Below are 15,412 nucleotides of genomic sequence, written 5' to 3'. Positions count from 1 at the left end.
TGGAAGCTCAATTAGATTCATGTATATTGGTTAAGTGGTGGCACATGCAGACTGGTCTGATGTGATGTGTAATTTGACCAACTTGATTGGATGATGAAGTTAAATGTCTGTGTCTCTCTTTTGCTATATTCTCTCTCTCTCTTTTTAAACAATCCAATAAGGCTCAGCCCACTGGATAATCAACTTAAAAAGCCTGTGGGGGAATAAAGAAACTTGTAACTAAATCTAAGCATGGTGTCAAACTGTGAAGACAAGCAGACTGGGAACACGGCCCCGATGAAAAGCAGAAAGCCCCAATCTCCTTTTAACAAGAGCTTTTGTCACAAATGTGCAACATGTGTGCTCGCTCACACACATGCGACATACGAACACATGTAAACACGCAGCTGTGCTCTCATACAGAGGGCTGGTAGACAGATGCACGCACGGCACACACCCTTGTATTTCACGATGCGGCCGTCATCTGCAGTGTTTCATGATGTCCATAATCAGGTGGAGCGGCTCATCGGTCTCTAGGTTACAGAGCCATGCAGCTTGTTGCTAGGTACAGTGTTATATCGGGAGCCTCTAAAAGGCTCTGGTTACACTGAGGGTAACCTGGGTAAATTATACATAACCTGATGCTCATCTACATGTAACTCCATTAGGGCGCTCAGGACTGCCACATCTGCACTCCCAGGCCAATTAGTCACAGAAGAGTAGGCACTAACCAGACAGAGTCAGCTTCAAAGACCCCTCACCATGAGGCAAATCATTATCGCTCTGCTCCCTTTCATCCCAAACAGCAACCGGAGACACTGCACAGTTATTGTTGTAGTTTTTTTGCTCACCTTCAGTAGCATTTTCAATTATTTGTAATGCAACTCAAGATTTCTCACACAGTGACGCTCATGTTGCAGTTGTAAAGTGTTCTTCTCTTCATGGCTAATTTGCATCAAAGGTTCGGCTGAATGATTTTGTAATGAGATGCTTGTTTGGCTTGTAATGCAGGAGAGGCGTCTGCATATGTACGTTGTGTACTGTCAGAACAAGCCCAAGTCGGAACACATTGTGTCAGAGTACATCGAGACGTACTTTGAGGTGAGCACCTCTTAATGTATTCTACTAGCCTGATGAATTGTACACTATGTAGTCTATGTTCAGTCTATACTAGAATCAGATGTGACATCTTCGAATTGATTCCAGAAAATATTCAATTTCCAAAAATGAATATCTGACGTATGAGAACCTGTAGGTGGAAAATGTTTGGGATTTTTATTTAATAGATGACTAAAAAGATAATTAAATTCCAAACATAGTTTTCGATTAATTTTCTGTTGATTAACTTATTAATTCAAGACAATTTAATTTGATACACTGGTCATCCTGTGCTCAGGCATGTAGTTAATAAGACATTTTGTATGCATGAAAGTCTAACAGTTCCTATACTATATATTATACATGGCCATGCAGGTGTGTTTCAGGTTCCATTTATTATTCAGATTGTCATCGGTTCCTTTTAATTGACAGTAAACATAGGCCTAATAGACAAACAGTATAATCCTTGTGATGTATTGTCTTAGAGGAATTACACTGGCGATTGGCTGCCATGTTTTGTGCCGTGACTGTCATGTTGACTGGTGCCGTGTCGTTGTGTCCGTCTCCGATTTCAGGAGTTGCGGCAGCAGCTGGGCCAAAGGCTGCAGCTCAATGACCTGCTCATCAAACCTGTCCAGAGGATCATGAAGTACCAGCTGCTGCTCAAGGTGAAAAGCAGGGCACTGCTGCGCTGTTGATCACACACCAACACCTCACACACGCACGGGTGTTCACTGAGCAACTGTCTGACACATAGCAGGGTCAGTCACAAGGTTGTAACATGCACACAAACACAGGCTGTATCGTCTGTTCAGGTTACTTTCTAGTCAAGAGAGGAAGAGGCAAATTAAATGATGAGACTCCATTCTCCATACCGTGGATTTAAACAATCATACGTGAAAGCCTTTTAAAGATGATCATAAAATGACATCTCTGGTATAAAACTTTGCCCTTTGGCATCCAAATGAAAGGTGGGTTCAACACCCATAAATACTCCTCCAGATGTCCTCACCTCACTCTGAGCAGTAAACCTGGAATGCTCTGGTAACCATGCTGTGTTTATTTGAGCAGGACTTCCTGAAGTATTACACCAAAGCTGGGATGGACACGGAGGAGCTGGAGGTGGGTGTCCTGGTTTAAAGTGATGTTTTGTTTGTGCTCCTAATTGTTTGTATGTGCTGTAGCTCATGCTTTTTATTAGTATTCTTCATAACAACCTCACTGTTGCGTTTCAAACAGAAAGCAGTAGAAGTGATGTGCTTTGTGCCAAAACGTTGCAATGACATGATGAATGTGGGCCGACTACAAGGCTTTGAGGTACGTCTTAGGAATTTTATTTCCTTCAAAGTCTTCCAAACATTTCTCATGCCAACTGTTCATCCCGTGAAACCCGCGCTGCAACCACTTCCTCTGTTTGTTGTGTTTATATTCGCCGTGGCACCAGGGGAAGATCACAGCCCAGGGCAAACTGCTCCAGCAAGACACCTTCACTGTTGCCGAGCATGACAGTGGCTTCCTGTCACGGGCCAAGGAAAGACGGGTCTTCCTGTTTGAGCAGCTGGTCATCTTCAGTGAGCCGATCGATAGGAAGAAAGGTTTCTCACTCCCCGGTTACATCTTCAAGAACAGCATAAAGGTGGGCACCTGCTGAACTCAGATCAGCCACAAAGGATGTTTCAGCATCATAAAATACTAAAAATGAGAAAGCACATTTCACTCCCAGGTTATAAGTTACACAACAGATTCACACCACACTAATTCTTGCTCCAATCAGCACACGTTACATAATACCACAGCAGGGATTTTTTTTTTTTTAGAGGCTGGCATGTGTTAGTGAAGTATTTAACAAGCAACTCAGCAGGATGGACTCCTCACTCCTCAGATGTGATATGTTCCAGGTGAGCTGCCTAGGGGTGGAGCCCAGTGTGGACGGCGATGATGCTCGTTTTGTGATGACATCACGCAATCCTGATGGGAGCGTGGTGCGCTTCCAGCTGCAGGCCTCTTCCCCTGAGATCTGCAGGGCCTGGGTCAATGATGTGGTTCAGATCTTGGAAACCCAGCGTAATTTCCTCAATGGTGAGACCAAGCTGAACTCTCAAGACGACGCCATAACCTGCTTCCAGCTACATTATAGTGTGCTGAAAACCATTAATTGAATCTTTACGTTTACCACTATATAAAGTGTAACTGACAAAGTAAAGGCTGACTCCACGTGATATAATATAAAACATTCAGGATCAGAAGTGGAACTTCCCGTGTTGTCTGTGTCTTTTAGCCCTACAGTCACCTATTGAGTACCAGCGGCGAGAGAGCAAGTCAAATAGCCTGGGCCGCAGCATGAGGCCCCCTCTGTCTGCTGCCAGTGCTCTGCGGCCCCACTCTTCCGCCTCCATTGACCGTCATAAGCTGCCCTCCCTTCATTCTCACAACACGTCCTTGCCCACGCTCTACCTGCCCAGCCAAGGCCAGGGCCAAGGACCCAGCGAGACGTACTCACTGCGGGACGTAGGTTTCTTTAGCTGTCTCTTTCTCTGCCCCTGTACTGCAATTACTTCCCACTCACACACAGCATTTCTGTTTATGACACCCCTGACACACAGCCAGGCCTGCTTATCTTAAGCTTTTTTTTTTTCTGGCAGCAGTACTGGGTATTGCACAAATGAAATAATAAAAATAACTGCTAACAAATGGTATTGTGTGCATGCAGTACAGCATTGAGTGACTTACCTGTTGTTTGCATCTGCAGCCCACTGTGGTCCAGCTGTGCCCTGCTGACTCCCAAACTGTTTCTCCATCACACGTCCAACTGGGCTTCACTGATCAGCCAAACTACCAAGCTGTGTCAAATGGGCTGTACACACCTACACAAAGCGCACAGGTAGTGTAAACGCATGCATTTAGACACAAATTTGTCTTTGTTTGGAGCCCCAACGTTTCAGTTATAATAATTATTAATTATTTTCCACATAGTTGAACATTGTGTTCCTGGGCTCTCTAGCAGTCATTATTCAACAGCAGCATTGGGGAAATTAATGACAAAACAAACCACAGGAAGCTAACCGCTGGGGAAATAATGGGCCATTGTACAACTTCTCACAGTAATTCCAATGTGCTCATTAATGTTAATTAAAAGATGAAAGACTTAAGCCAATGGTAACCATTTATTTAGACACACATAAAGTGAGGGGATTTGTTGAGTCATAAGAAGAGTTATTCCTCCCCCTATTGGATGAAAAGGGAATTGATAACAATCTGGATATTTGGGATACAATGTTTGCTGCACTTGTTTCGGTCAGGTTAATGCAGCAAAAAGTGTTTTACAAGAAATATCATTTTTTTCTAAAATGTCAGGCCTGTCTGTTCTTACCTTGTAACTATCTAGCCAGCCAACGATAGGAGCATCCTGTTGTTGGGCTTTACATTACCATTAGTGTCGCGTCCCTCTGTGATCACAGGGCTTTTATCCTCAGTGGGACCGTGTTGACAGACCAGCAGTTGTTGTTCTCCGCCTCTTTCTCTGTTTACTCAGGCTGGATAGACTTGGTACATGACAAACAGGAAAAAGACTGAGCCAGATGAGGAAGTCAGAGAGAGATGCCTATCAAAGGCACATAATCATTTCCCATACTTGTGCTGGGGTGAATAGGTGGAACTAGAGCCAATGCATTTTCTTAGATGGAGGCTCCAAATGAAAAATTGCTGATATACAATTTTTCTTATAAATGTTTTCGTACGTAGGTTATGAGTTTGGTTTGAGTGCATTACATGGATATAGCTGTGTGACGAATGTTCCCTCTCTCCCCAGCAGAGAGCAGGAGAGGGCTGCAGAAGGGGTCAGGCTGTTGATGGGAGCCAGGGTTCATTGTCGGGTCCCTCTGCCGGACGACGCCCCAGCAACCTGGCTCAGCTAGCTGAGGACGACCTATGAACTCTCACGCCATCTGTCCTCTGGGTCAGGAGGGCAGCAGCTAATGTTACAGCTGTGGGGACAAGAAGACTTGTCTACTGTCTGTTTATGCCAGGCTGGACCCTTACCTGGTTCAACAGTGATTTCTGGAGAATAAAGAAGGAACCCGAAGGAACATATGGAGGAATTATGAGCTGCAACCATAACATGACTTTGCTCCTGTTTTTAGAGAGCCATTTAAAGGGAGGCGACTAGCCTTGGACACCTTCAGTGTACATGAACAGCACCCAGTGGGATGGTACTGGGCTCAGAGCGAAAAAACACTCAGTGTTATGGCAATTTCTGCTTTTTACCTTTTCGAGAGTTTGTATACCATACTCTTCTCTCTTTCAAAGGGCAAGGGGGAGTTGTTTCATGAAGAATTATCCATTCCTAATTGGGGCGGTCACTGGAGTTACGTGTGTGCCTGAATGTTGTGCAATGAAGTATGGATGTGTTTGTGTGCATGAGAGTGTGCAAGGAGTGCCTGTGGCTCTTCTCGTACTCTCTGGTAAATTTTCTTGATAAAGTTTTTTTTTCTCATATGCCCCATTGTGAAGACAACTACAGCTACGTAAATATACTTTGTCATTCCCCTGCTGACGACTGAGTTTGCTGTTTATGTTGACAAGAACGGGAAAAAGGCAGAACACTTGATGTGAACATGCTACAAGGACTCACTCGAATATCATCTGAGAGTGAATAACTTTCTTTCTCGCCACAGTGTTGAGACCCTCTGTGCTCTCTTATTCTGTTTGACTGGCCCTTGTTTGATCTGGACAAAAAAGGCATGAGGGAGCCCCCTGGAGGTTCTCTGTGGGTATGACGTCACTACAGAATACTTTTTGCTCTTTGGGCAACTCCTGAGGAGTTGCTAGATAGGTGCATTCAAAGGGACTGCTGTGCTGACCCAAAGTGTTGCAAGCAACATCTCCTTGGTGATTGACTGGCTTCTTTACACAGATCTTTCTTTCCAGGCCGGAGTGGATTTGGGGACACGTCCTTAAAAATGCATTGGTTTAAACTAATATTGATTGTTTTACTAGTCCACTGTTGTCATGTCAAGGCTGTGCACCATTTCTATAATCTCTGTTAGCTTTTTCCCTCATGGGTTAAATACTGTGCAGTGCATACCAGAAAAGGCAATCATACATTTCCACTCGTAAGATGAAGAATGACCCAGGTATGCCAAGAAACGTTGTTACTGCTCCAGTTGGTAGAAATGAAGGATAACATGTTGCTGGATAAACAGAGCGATGCTGACAAATCTGCATGTACCCTCTTCCTCAGACAACAGTGCCAAAAACAACTGCAGCTCACCACTCAAACGTTTCATACTTCTTACTCCATAGTTCAGTTTGCCACTGCTCTTACAAAACAATCATAGATACCTGTGTTACTATCTGGATTGTAATGCCTGAGTGACAAAAAGAGGAGAGCGGAGTAGGTGAAAGGGGCCATCCTGTCAATATCAGGTCAGTTCTTTTTGTGGCCAGTAGAGGTCCCCACAAGGCTTTGACTTCCAGTTTACAGTAGTTTGATCATACAGCTGCACCAAAGATCAATAGGCCTCATATTTCAGTTCCTACATTGAAGCTGCTTAATAATCTGTCCAAAAAAACAAAAAACAAATCAACAACAATAAATGATTTAAAGTAAACTGAAAGGTGAGACATCAGGTGAGCTGGACCGTCTCACAGAATCTGCATCTTTACTCTGCAGTTAATGTGAACTGGTGAGTTTTCATGGGAATTACTGATCAGGCAGTTATGCATGTCACACAAAGGAATACCACTACAGAGAACCAAAAGCAAGGACGTAAAACCAAGAGAGGGTTGGTTAATGCCATGTTTGACTGAGTAGAAACTGTTGTATCATATCAAATAAAAAGTGTCTTTTTGAAGCCGATTGTCTGAAGCTGACTCCACACAGTCTCTCTTTATTGGCTTGATCAAAATAACCCCGTATACTTTTAAAGTCTAGTCTTTTTTTCCTGTGGATTTTGTACTGTAGTGCTTTGTAACCACTTTTGGAAATATTCATTTGAATGAAAGAAATGTTCATTTCTTATTAGTTAAGCTAATATTGAAATTAAAGTACTGGTTTTGCCGTGGAGGTCCTCAGACTCCATTCTGACAAAGACAAAGGCAAAGTATTTTGCTTGCTTCGGCATCCCCCTTGGACAAAGTTCAAACAGGATTAAAAACAAAGAGAAGAAACCCCTGGATGAGCAGACAGCTGGTTGGCTGGCCTCTGAATAAAGCCCCATTCTGGGCAGTAAAGCAGGGCCGATCGTAACACGGCTGTGATATATGGAGGCTGCGGAAGGAGGGGGGCGAAGGGGGTATTAACTTTCACAAGGGTGCAAAATCAAAGGGAGTTCCTGTCACCACTGAGGGGGTCTCAGCAACAGGGGTCCCATTCACAGGGAATTCCTCTCCAGTGCCCTCTGTTGCATCTGTTGACTCGATCTCCTCCATTGAGAGAAAGAAAACACTCATTAAAAACCACATGACTGTGAACTTGATTGGAGCAGGCGAGACAAACAGCCCCATCAATGGGATGAGTATTTACTTTGAGGTGTGAAAATCTTTGAACAGCCTACCATGTTAGGTCTTCTTTAGGAGCTTCTTCCTTCACACCAGTGCCACAATGAGCAGCCTTTGTACTCTGAATGCAATCGAATCATCATTTAAATAAAATGTTAGATCTTTAGGAGCTCTGGGGCACTCGCAGAAATTCACACATTCATTGGAGGGGCTGGTAAGGAGGTTAAAACCACTGACTCCTGCTGTCAGTCAGATAGTCACAGTCAGTCAATAAAGATGTAAGAAAATAACATCATTCAAAACAGTGGAATTGTTTCAGCAAGGACAGTGTTTATTAAAATTTACATGCGGCCATAACCCCAATAAAATTGTTCATGATATTTATACATTGTTTACAAAGAACTTGAAATGTGTTCAAATGTTTGCTAATCTGGAGCAGCGGTGCTTCACATTGCTGCTTAAGAGCAGACGAGATAAATCAGTAGATCAGAGACTCTCGTGTTTACATTTCAAAAGAGATCCCTACCTTGAAGCAGACAAATTAGGAAAATCTTTTTGGAATAAGAACCTAATTAGCAACGGGCAATTTTCCATTCTGAACCTGTTCAGAGCAGAAATGATCATTTCTATACAGCAACCTTTTAACTGTACTAAGGCATTCATTTATTTTGAATGTGGCGATATGGACAAAATATTAAGGTAAGTCTCGTGGAATTCTGCCACATCCTTCGCAGAGATAAAATATTTACATCGTCAAGCTTGAAAAATGTTTGATTTTCAAATAAGTTGAAAATTTAGACAGATTGTTCAAAGGCATTAAATCAGTGTTGCTCCAGGTGAAATTTGTGTGAAAAGTACAACGAATGCAGCAAAACACTCACAATGTCACTGGAAAAGGTTTCAAGTTTTCTTTTAAAGGTGGCTTGCCTCAAACAGCACACAGTTACTTTTGTTAAAAATGGTCTCTAAATATATTTTTATGGTACTACTTGAAGTCAAAAGTAGGGTTTTGACAACTGAAGATGTTCGGGGAGCTTGATGCTTACCCTCTAGTGCAAACCTATGGCAGCAAGTGTAAGTCACACAGTCTGTTCATTGTTGATTATCATTTTTAAACAATGGACCACAGAGGTTACTCTCTCTTGATATTGGTGAGCAGAGGGTCCGTGCTCTGTGAAGGCTGCCCAGACCGGCTCTTCCTGGTCTGGTGGGTCTTGACGTGTTTGGAGAGGTGGTCACTTCTCATGAACCTCTTGCCGCACTGCTGGCACCCAAAGCGCTTCTCCCCCGTGTGTGTGCGGAGGTGCCGCTGCAGCTCGTCTGAACGGGTGAAGCTTTTACCGCAGAAGAGCCAGTTACAGATGAAGGGCCTTTCCCCGGCATGCCAGCGCAGATGTGCCTTCAGGTGAGAGGTCTTCTTGTACACTTTGCCACACTCCGGGATGTGGCAAATGTGCAGTCTCTTCTTTCCGAACTCTAACCCCCCACCATTCGCCTGGCAGTTGGGGCATTTGCAGCGTCGGCAGCGGCGTGTGGAGCTCAGCAGCCCCTTGGAGGTGCCCTGGAGAAGAGCAGCTATCTGGGGCTGGTGGCCCAAAACAAGCTGTCTGCCCAGGGAGAAGGGATGGTTGGAGGGGGTGGCGTTGGTTTGGGGTAGGCTCCACCATTGCTGCCCTTCCTCCACATGGCCTCCAGGCAGGTGATGCCTGGCTGAGGAGTTCTGGAGGAAGCTGGGGAAGTTTTGTCCCACACTGTTGTGCTGAGGGTAATAGGGGCCGCTGGACTGCGGCTGCGAGGACAAGACTTTAACAGGGGACAGTTCGAAGGAGTAGGATGAGGGAGGTTCAGCTGGAGGGGTGAGAGGCAGCTCATGGTGGTGGTGGTGATGGGGGTGATGATGATGGTGACCCAGGCCAGACTGCATGTGTCCAGGGAACTGCACCTTGGGCACCGTGAAGGTCATCTGGTGTGTGCTGAGGGCTGTGCTGGGCGCCATGTCGTTGCTCCAGAGCTGAAACATTCCCGATGTGGAGCTGACGGTGCCCTCGTAGGGGAACTGGGAACCTTCTGAGCCCATAGCGCCTCCCACCTGCCAGGCCTGGCTACAGGTGGTGGCCAGGAAGGAGAGGGCGTTAGGTGCTCCCTCTGGAGAGGAGCTGGGCGTCCGGTCCTGCGTGGTAATTCAAAAACACACATCAGATTACATGAGCCACCATTAGGACAACTTAGTTTTAAATCTACTTACATTCAAATAAGCATTTTCTTTTATATGAAGCTCTCCTAAAACGTTCAGAAATAGACTCTCCATGTAAACCAAATTAATCAATCATTAACCAGTTTTCAAATATTTAATTTAAACATTTTCCTGGTATTTTTTGCTCTTACTTGACTTCATCTTAATGTATTCAAATTATTTTACCACTACAACAAGTTAAATCATCTCGCACCGATCAGGCATCAAGCCTCTTCATTCATTTCGCACAAGTTGTGGAGACGTTTCACCACCGCAAAAGCAGGAAATATGTAAATCCGCGTGCACTGCCTCAATAAAGACGGTTACACAACAAACCTGTAAGAAGGTGTGCAAAAAGTTGTCAGTCCTTTGTATCGTCAGCGCAGCCATCTGTGCTCGCGCTCCCTCTCAACGCACCTGCAACACAAACTGCGCCGGGAGGCGACGACGCACAAAGTCTCAACTACAGCTCTCAACGCGGAAGAAAAGGATGCTCACATTCGGGTCTTGGATCCCTCCGACACTTAAGCAGAGCAGACTGGGGAAATCCCGCGTCATTCAAATGTCCACTCAGTCCAGTAGTTTCTTTTTTTTTTTTTTTTTAGTATGCTAGCAGTCCAGATCACTTGGTGCTGAAGCAGCCGAGGATGCGCGTCTGAAGTGAGAGGCAGAGAAGTGCGCAATAAATCCTTGCGATCATCTCAAAGGCGTCTGAGCTGCATCTTCTCTTTATAGAGAGAAAAGATCCTCTCAACGGGGTCTCCAGTATGATGCAGGAGAGCCAGTCAATAGAGAGGAGATGAGAGGGCGGGAGGAGGGGTGGGGGGGCTGTTAGGTGAAGGGGTGGGCTACTCATAATTTCACTCAATTTCAACCAAATGCTGACCCCAAGAACTGACTCCTCCTCCAATTGTTCTGAGAAAAAAAAAAGGAAAAGAAAAGAGATTTGAGACAAGATACAGAATCTTCTGCAATTTATACTTTGCAGATGATCTAACTTAACTTCTCTTGTGGACTTTTTTTTATTTTCAAATAAACTGATACAACAACTCTCAACCTCCATGATTAAAAAAACCCCAACATTTCTAGTGTTTCAGCAACTTGCACAAGAACAAAATGCTTAGTCTGTTAAAAGATCTAAGATTAATATAGCCTGCTTAGTCAAAAATATTTTTCTCTCTGGGAGTATTTGCATACCGCTTCAACTCCACGGTGGGAATTCAAGTAAAGATAGTAAATAAATAGATTTTTTTATTTGTGGTAACAATCAGTGATGCTATCTTAAATGAAAAGTTGGGCAAAGTATGATCTCCATTCAGCAAATACAAGACAAACAAGCATCAATATAATATTTTACAGGGAGGAATAAAAGTAGCCTTGAATTTTACTTTTTTGAAATCCTACGTCTTGCATCACTTAATGAAACAAAGAAGGGTGAATGCTGAATCAGAGAGGTCGATGACAGGGCGTAAAGGTGAGTACATTTAGTTCAGTTTTTGTTCATGAAATTCCTGATGAAAACACATACATGCATTTTGGTTTAGTTAAATCAGGCATTTCACCGTAGGAAGCCGTATTCACACGCTTAACTGTGCTCAAGTGAGGTAAACCACGCTCTCTTTAAAACTCATCACCTGCTGGATGAACAAAACCAGAGAAAAACGAATTAACAGAAGGTAGTTTGCTGCTTATTTCAGTTTGTGTTTGATTATTAGTTTTCTCAAGGTGACACGTGACAAACTTTTTTTGTGTCTTAATGCAGCCTCTGTGAAGCCAGGCAGAGTGTTTTCCCTCACAAAGCTAATTGATAAAACTCAATCAAAGCCTCAGAGTTCTCACCAGTAGGTGACATGTCAAATAGGCTGCCCTGTGTGACATTCTCACATTTCAGAGTTCAAGTAGAGGCCACTTCAGATGTGCTCCATTAAATGCAGATTGAGGCTTAATCTCATTCTGTAAATCTGTTCACCATTACAATATTAAGAGTTTAAATCCAGGCTGGGAACCTGTTTCTCATGTAAATTCCTAGTTCCTCGCTTATCTACTTCTCTCTGTTTTACAGACTGTGATCCTTAAATAAACATACCCCCTGGGAGAAACCACCTAAAATTAGAAAGAACTGAACAAAATGTATATTTTCTAAATGAATTTGAACAGAAATGTAAGCTTTATTGTGTTGCATGTAGTACTTCCACGTAGAATTAACAGCTTTTAAATAAATAAATGAAAGAGAGGGAAGATAACCAGTAAACTGTACCACTTGGGTGAGGCCTTTTGAAGTTACTGGTGCCAAAGCTGAGCAGATAGAGTGCAACCAACAATATGTCCTTGACAAGGAGACACATCAGCCTGAAACAAAAGATTTCTCCAGACTCACAATGACGTGCAGAGTTTAGCTGCAGCCTGTTAATAAATCACACTGATTGTGTTTATTTTAGGTGCGTACAAAACAGAGCAACTATGAAAATCTGTTTTATTTAGCAGTAATAATGATACTATTTCTTTATAGAAATATTGACAGGATGTTAGATCAGATTAATATTACATTTAGCTGATGCTAATAAAACATTTTAATGACTTCTAATTGTCCCATTGTTTCCTAATACCTCCTGCTTGAAATTTAAACTTGACTAAATCATTTAGGCAAGAGCCAACATCTGCCGATCGATACAGCTATGATATAAAAAAAAAATGTGTTCATGATTTATGATACAAATTTCCCATTCAAATCTTAACAAACACGATGCAGCTCCAGCAGCTATGAGAAAAAACACGGATTCCAAATTAAAGTGAACATTTGGGATGAAAGAAAACAGTAGTAAAATGGCAAAGAGTGAGGAGGACATGAAAATAGGAGTGTATCTCACAGGCAGAGGTACACTATGTCTCTGGTTTATTACGGAGCAGAAGTTGTTAATTACCCTGATTCTTATTTCCTGTCCCCTCTCCCCCACGCCACCCCACCCCCACTGTACTGCTTCCCAGATGAGTGGCTTTGAAGTGCAAAGTACTCTCTCCTCACTTTGAACTGTGAAAACAATGCTCATGTGGTGGTGCTTACCTTCCCCATGTTACCTCATTTAAATAGACCTGGATACGGCTTCCACAGTTTTCAAGGGAAAACTCATTTCCAGAGAAAGAGGTCCCTGTGTTCATTAAACAGCTGGTGAGATTGCTTGTAATCAGGTCCGCTCCGTCATACATTGCAGGCTGCTCTGACTGGGGTGGCTACCAGCAACTTCAACTTCAAAACTGACACAGACCCAACAGGACGATACAGACGTTCTTATGCGCCTATTTCTGAACAGCAAAAGACAGAAAATAAATCCAAGATAAAAGAACAACAGATTTTAAAACACTACAGTGATAGTTTAATGTTCTGAATTCTGCCAATCCAGGACGAATTTTTAGTTCTTTTGCCAACAAATGGTGTTGTTTTTGTTGCAGGCATCATCTTACTCTTAAGCTCAGAACATAGAATATGCAAGTGGCTACTCAAGCTGGTTTTATCATGCCTGGGGGGCAGTTTAAAAGCCTCAGATCACTAAATTGTCCCAGCTGTCTTGACCATCTGCACTCGAAAAGGGCAGCCACGGAGGAGAGCAGCCTTTGTACTGGTGGCCATGTCAAAAAGCCAATTTTACAGCACTGTGCTGACTCAATAGCCCTCATGTGACAAATGTGGCCTAATGGATGAGACAGACAGCATGTAAAAGCCTGCTGCTAACTATAGTGCCTCACTCTTTAACCATTCAGCAATCTAAGACAGGACAAGATGGGACGTAATTACCATGACACTCGGTTTCATTGGGATGAGGAGCAACACCAACAGCTGGACTTTACAGTGTAACAATTTGATACCTCATTCAGGAGTCTCTTTCCTGTTTCCTATTGAGGAGTGTTTGAGAGGGAATCACTGAACAGAGGCTGATGTTTGAATTACTCAGGCACACTTAAGGTTCAACTCTGTAGACTGGAGAATTTGCTCATTTCGCATCAATCATGACGCCGTGCTGCGGTTTCCTGCTTCAGTGACGACATATTATTTCATCAGTTGTGTATGTTCATCTCTTCAGATGCACATCGTCCTGCACCAGTCGTCGCTGTAGACTGGTCCTCTCTGTGTTATTTCTGTTCTCAATATCTTCCTTAATATGACATCATTTTCAAAATGTCTATTTGTTTCCAAGAAGATAATGGAAAAAAAAAACAAACAGATAAAACAACAGTTTTTCTTCTTCTGCGTCTAATCACAAATGTGAATAAATTCTGGAGGAATACCTCACCCTATTCAATTTTTCATTCAATTATAATTTTTTTGGTGCAGAAGAATAATTTTATTTCCAAAAAAGATTTTAAACTTATCCAAATTAATAATTAATAATTTTATTTTCCCTTATAAGCATTGTAGCTTTCATTGCGTAAAGGAATTTCATCTAAGGTTTTATCACTCAAGCGTCTTCATTTAGTTTGCAAATGAAATAAAATGGTAGATCCTAACATGCCGAATCCAATCACACATAAATTGAATCACAAAACACAGAATTGAATATTTTTGCATCGCTACTCGACTGCCTTGCTATCGCAGCAGGATTCTGTGGTGATTCCCACCCCTGTGCTACAGTTTACATTGCTAGGTATGTAAGAAGCAGAAAACTATAATAATTCCCTCATCTCTTGTCCATTAGCATGTACGAAAACCCCAAAATCTCCAGTCTTGGGCAGACACAGGCAGACAGCACGCATCTCCACTTGTCAAAGAAAACTTTTATCAATACCAAGAGCACTTGAAGTTTGTTTGCATTTTGTTTTCCAGCACTCTTAACAACTTCAGAAGTCAGATCACAGGAGTATCTGATCAAAGCGCTTCGTGGTTAGTTCTGGAAACACAGGAGTGCTACACCACGCTTTGATACTCCACATCAATATTTCAATTCAACAATCACTTGACATGCACCCATACTCCCAGAGACGAAAGACGAAAGGGGATAGAGAGAGAGATCCAGGGAAGATGGAGGGGGTTTGGGAAGTACATATAAAAGGAATAGACTGAAGGAATCAGTGCCTTCTTCACCTTTGTGGTGATGTTATATAAAATGAACTGAATTGCCCTTTACTCTACTAATATAATCTACTAGAACACTGTATGGCGGCCCAAGATAAGTCAATAGGGTTTTATCATGCGACAGATTTTGGTCAGCAAACAACTTCGTGTAACAAAATGAAAATGAAAACCACAAATCAAACAACAACTTTTTGTTCAGTAGACTCAAGATCCACACTAACTTCACTTATATATCAGCACTGAAGCTAAAACACTTGTCACAGACTGAAAATCTGAGGCGAGGATGTGTTTCATGTTTTATCAAAGGAAAGTAGTACAGGAACTCTGCAGTGATAAAGATGAATACAGTCCATCTGCCAAATGTCACTTTCATGGTACTTCATAATCATTTCATCATCTCGACAGGATATGACATGCTTTGAAGGTTTCGGCCTATAAAATATGGCGTTTGATCTGAAAAGAGACTTGTGGCAAAGTTGCATGAAAAGACGTGTAGTCAATCAAGAGATAATAAGTGACACTTCAACTAAAGTCTGAAG

At 42.7% G+C, this 15,412-nt stretch overlaps 2 protein-coding genes across 5 annotated transcripts in view; one reads left to right on the top strand and one right to left on the bottom strand.

Annotated features, from left to right (window-relative positions):
• The window catches only part of arhgef25a (Rho guanine nucleotide exchange factor (GEF) 25a), a 45,562-nt gene extending 38,633 nt beyond the window's left edge, over positions 1-6,929 (top strand). For 2 of the 3 annotated variants that reach the window (XM_056384151.1, XM_056384153.1), the window contains 9 exons: positions 991-1,080; positions 1,653-1,745; positions 2,149-2,199; positions 2,317-2,394; positions 2,522-2,713; positions 2,976-3,156; positions 3,356-3,585; positions 3,827-3,958; positions 4,886-6,929. In XM_056384151.1, coding sequence (XP_056240126.1) covers positions 991-1,080; positions 1,653-1,745; positions 2,149-2,199; positions 2,317-2,394; positions 2,522-2,713; positions 2,976-3,156; positions 3,356-3,585; positions 3,827-3,958; positions 4,886-5,008 — 1,170 coding nt within the window. In that variant the 3' untranslated portion in view covers positions 5,009-6,929. The remainder of the gene's footprint in view (positions 1-990; positions 1,081-1,652; positions 1,746-2,148; positions 2,200-2,316; positions 2,395-2,521; positions 2,714-2,975; positions 3,157-3,355; positions 3,586-3,826; positions 3,959-4,885) is intronic. The other variant, XM_056384152.1, reaches the window with a different exon arrangement.
• Positions 6,930-7,891: 962 nt separating this feature from the next.
• sp5l (Sp5 transcription factor-like) lies at positions 7,892-10,618 on the bottom strand. 2 transcript variants are annotated; one of them, XM_056385199.1, is made up of 2 exons: positions 10,307-10,618; positions 7,892-9,745 (listed from the first exon to the last, which is right to left on the bottom strand). In XM_056385199.1, exons 1-2 carry the CDS (start codon positions 10,364-10,366, stop codon positions 8,708-8,710), a joined length of 1,098 nt encoding a protein of 365 aa, XP_056241174.1. In that variant the 5' UTR covers positions 10,367-10,618; the 3' UTR covers positions 7,892-8,707. The 2 variants fall into 2 exon arrangements, with proteins under 2 accessions (XP_056241174.1, XP_056241175.1); XM_056385200.1 differs by having other exon boundaries at positions 10,145-10,617.
• Between the last annotated feature and the right edge of the window lie 4,794 nt (positions 10,619-15,412).

This window comes from Seriola aureovittata, chromosome 9 (assembly GCF_021018895.1).
Source record: "Seriola aureovittata isolate HTS-2021-v1 ecotype China chromosome 9, ASM2101889v1, whole genome shotgun sequence".
NCBI lineage: Eukaryota > Metazoa > Chordata > Actinopteri > Carangiformes > Carangidae > Seriola > Seriola aureovittata.
Note: the sequence above shows the minus strand (reverse complement) of the source record. Positions and strands in the feature narration are given on the sequence as shown.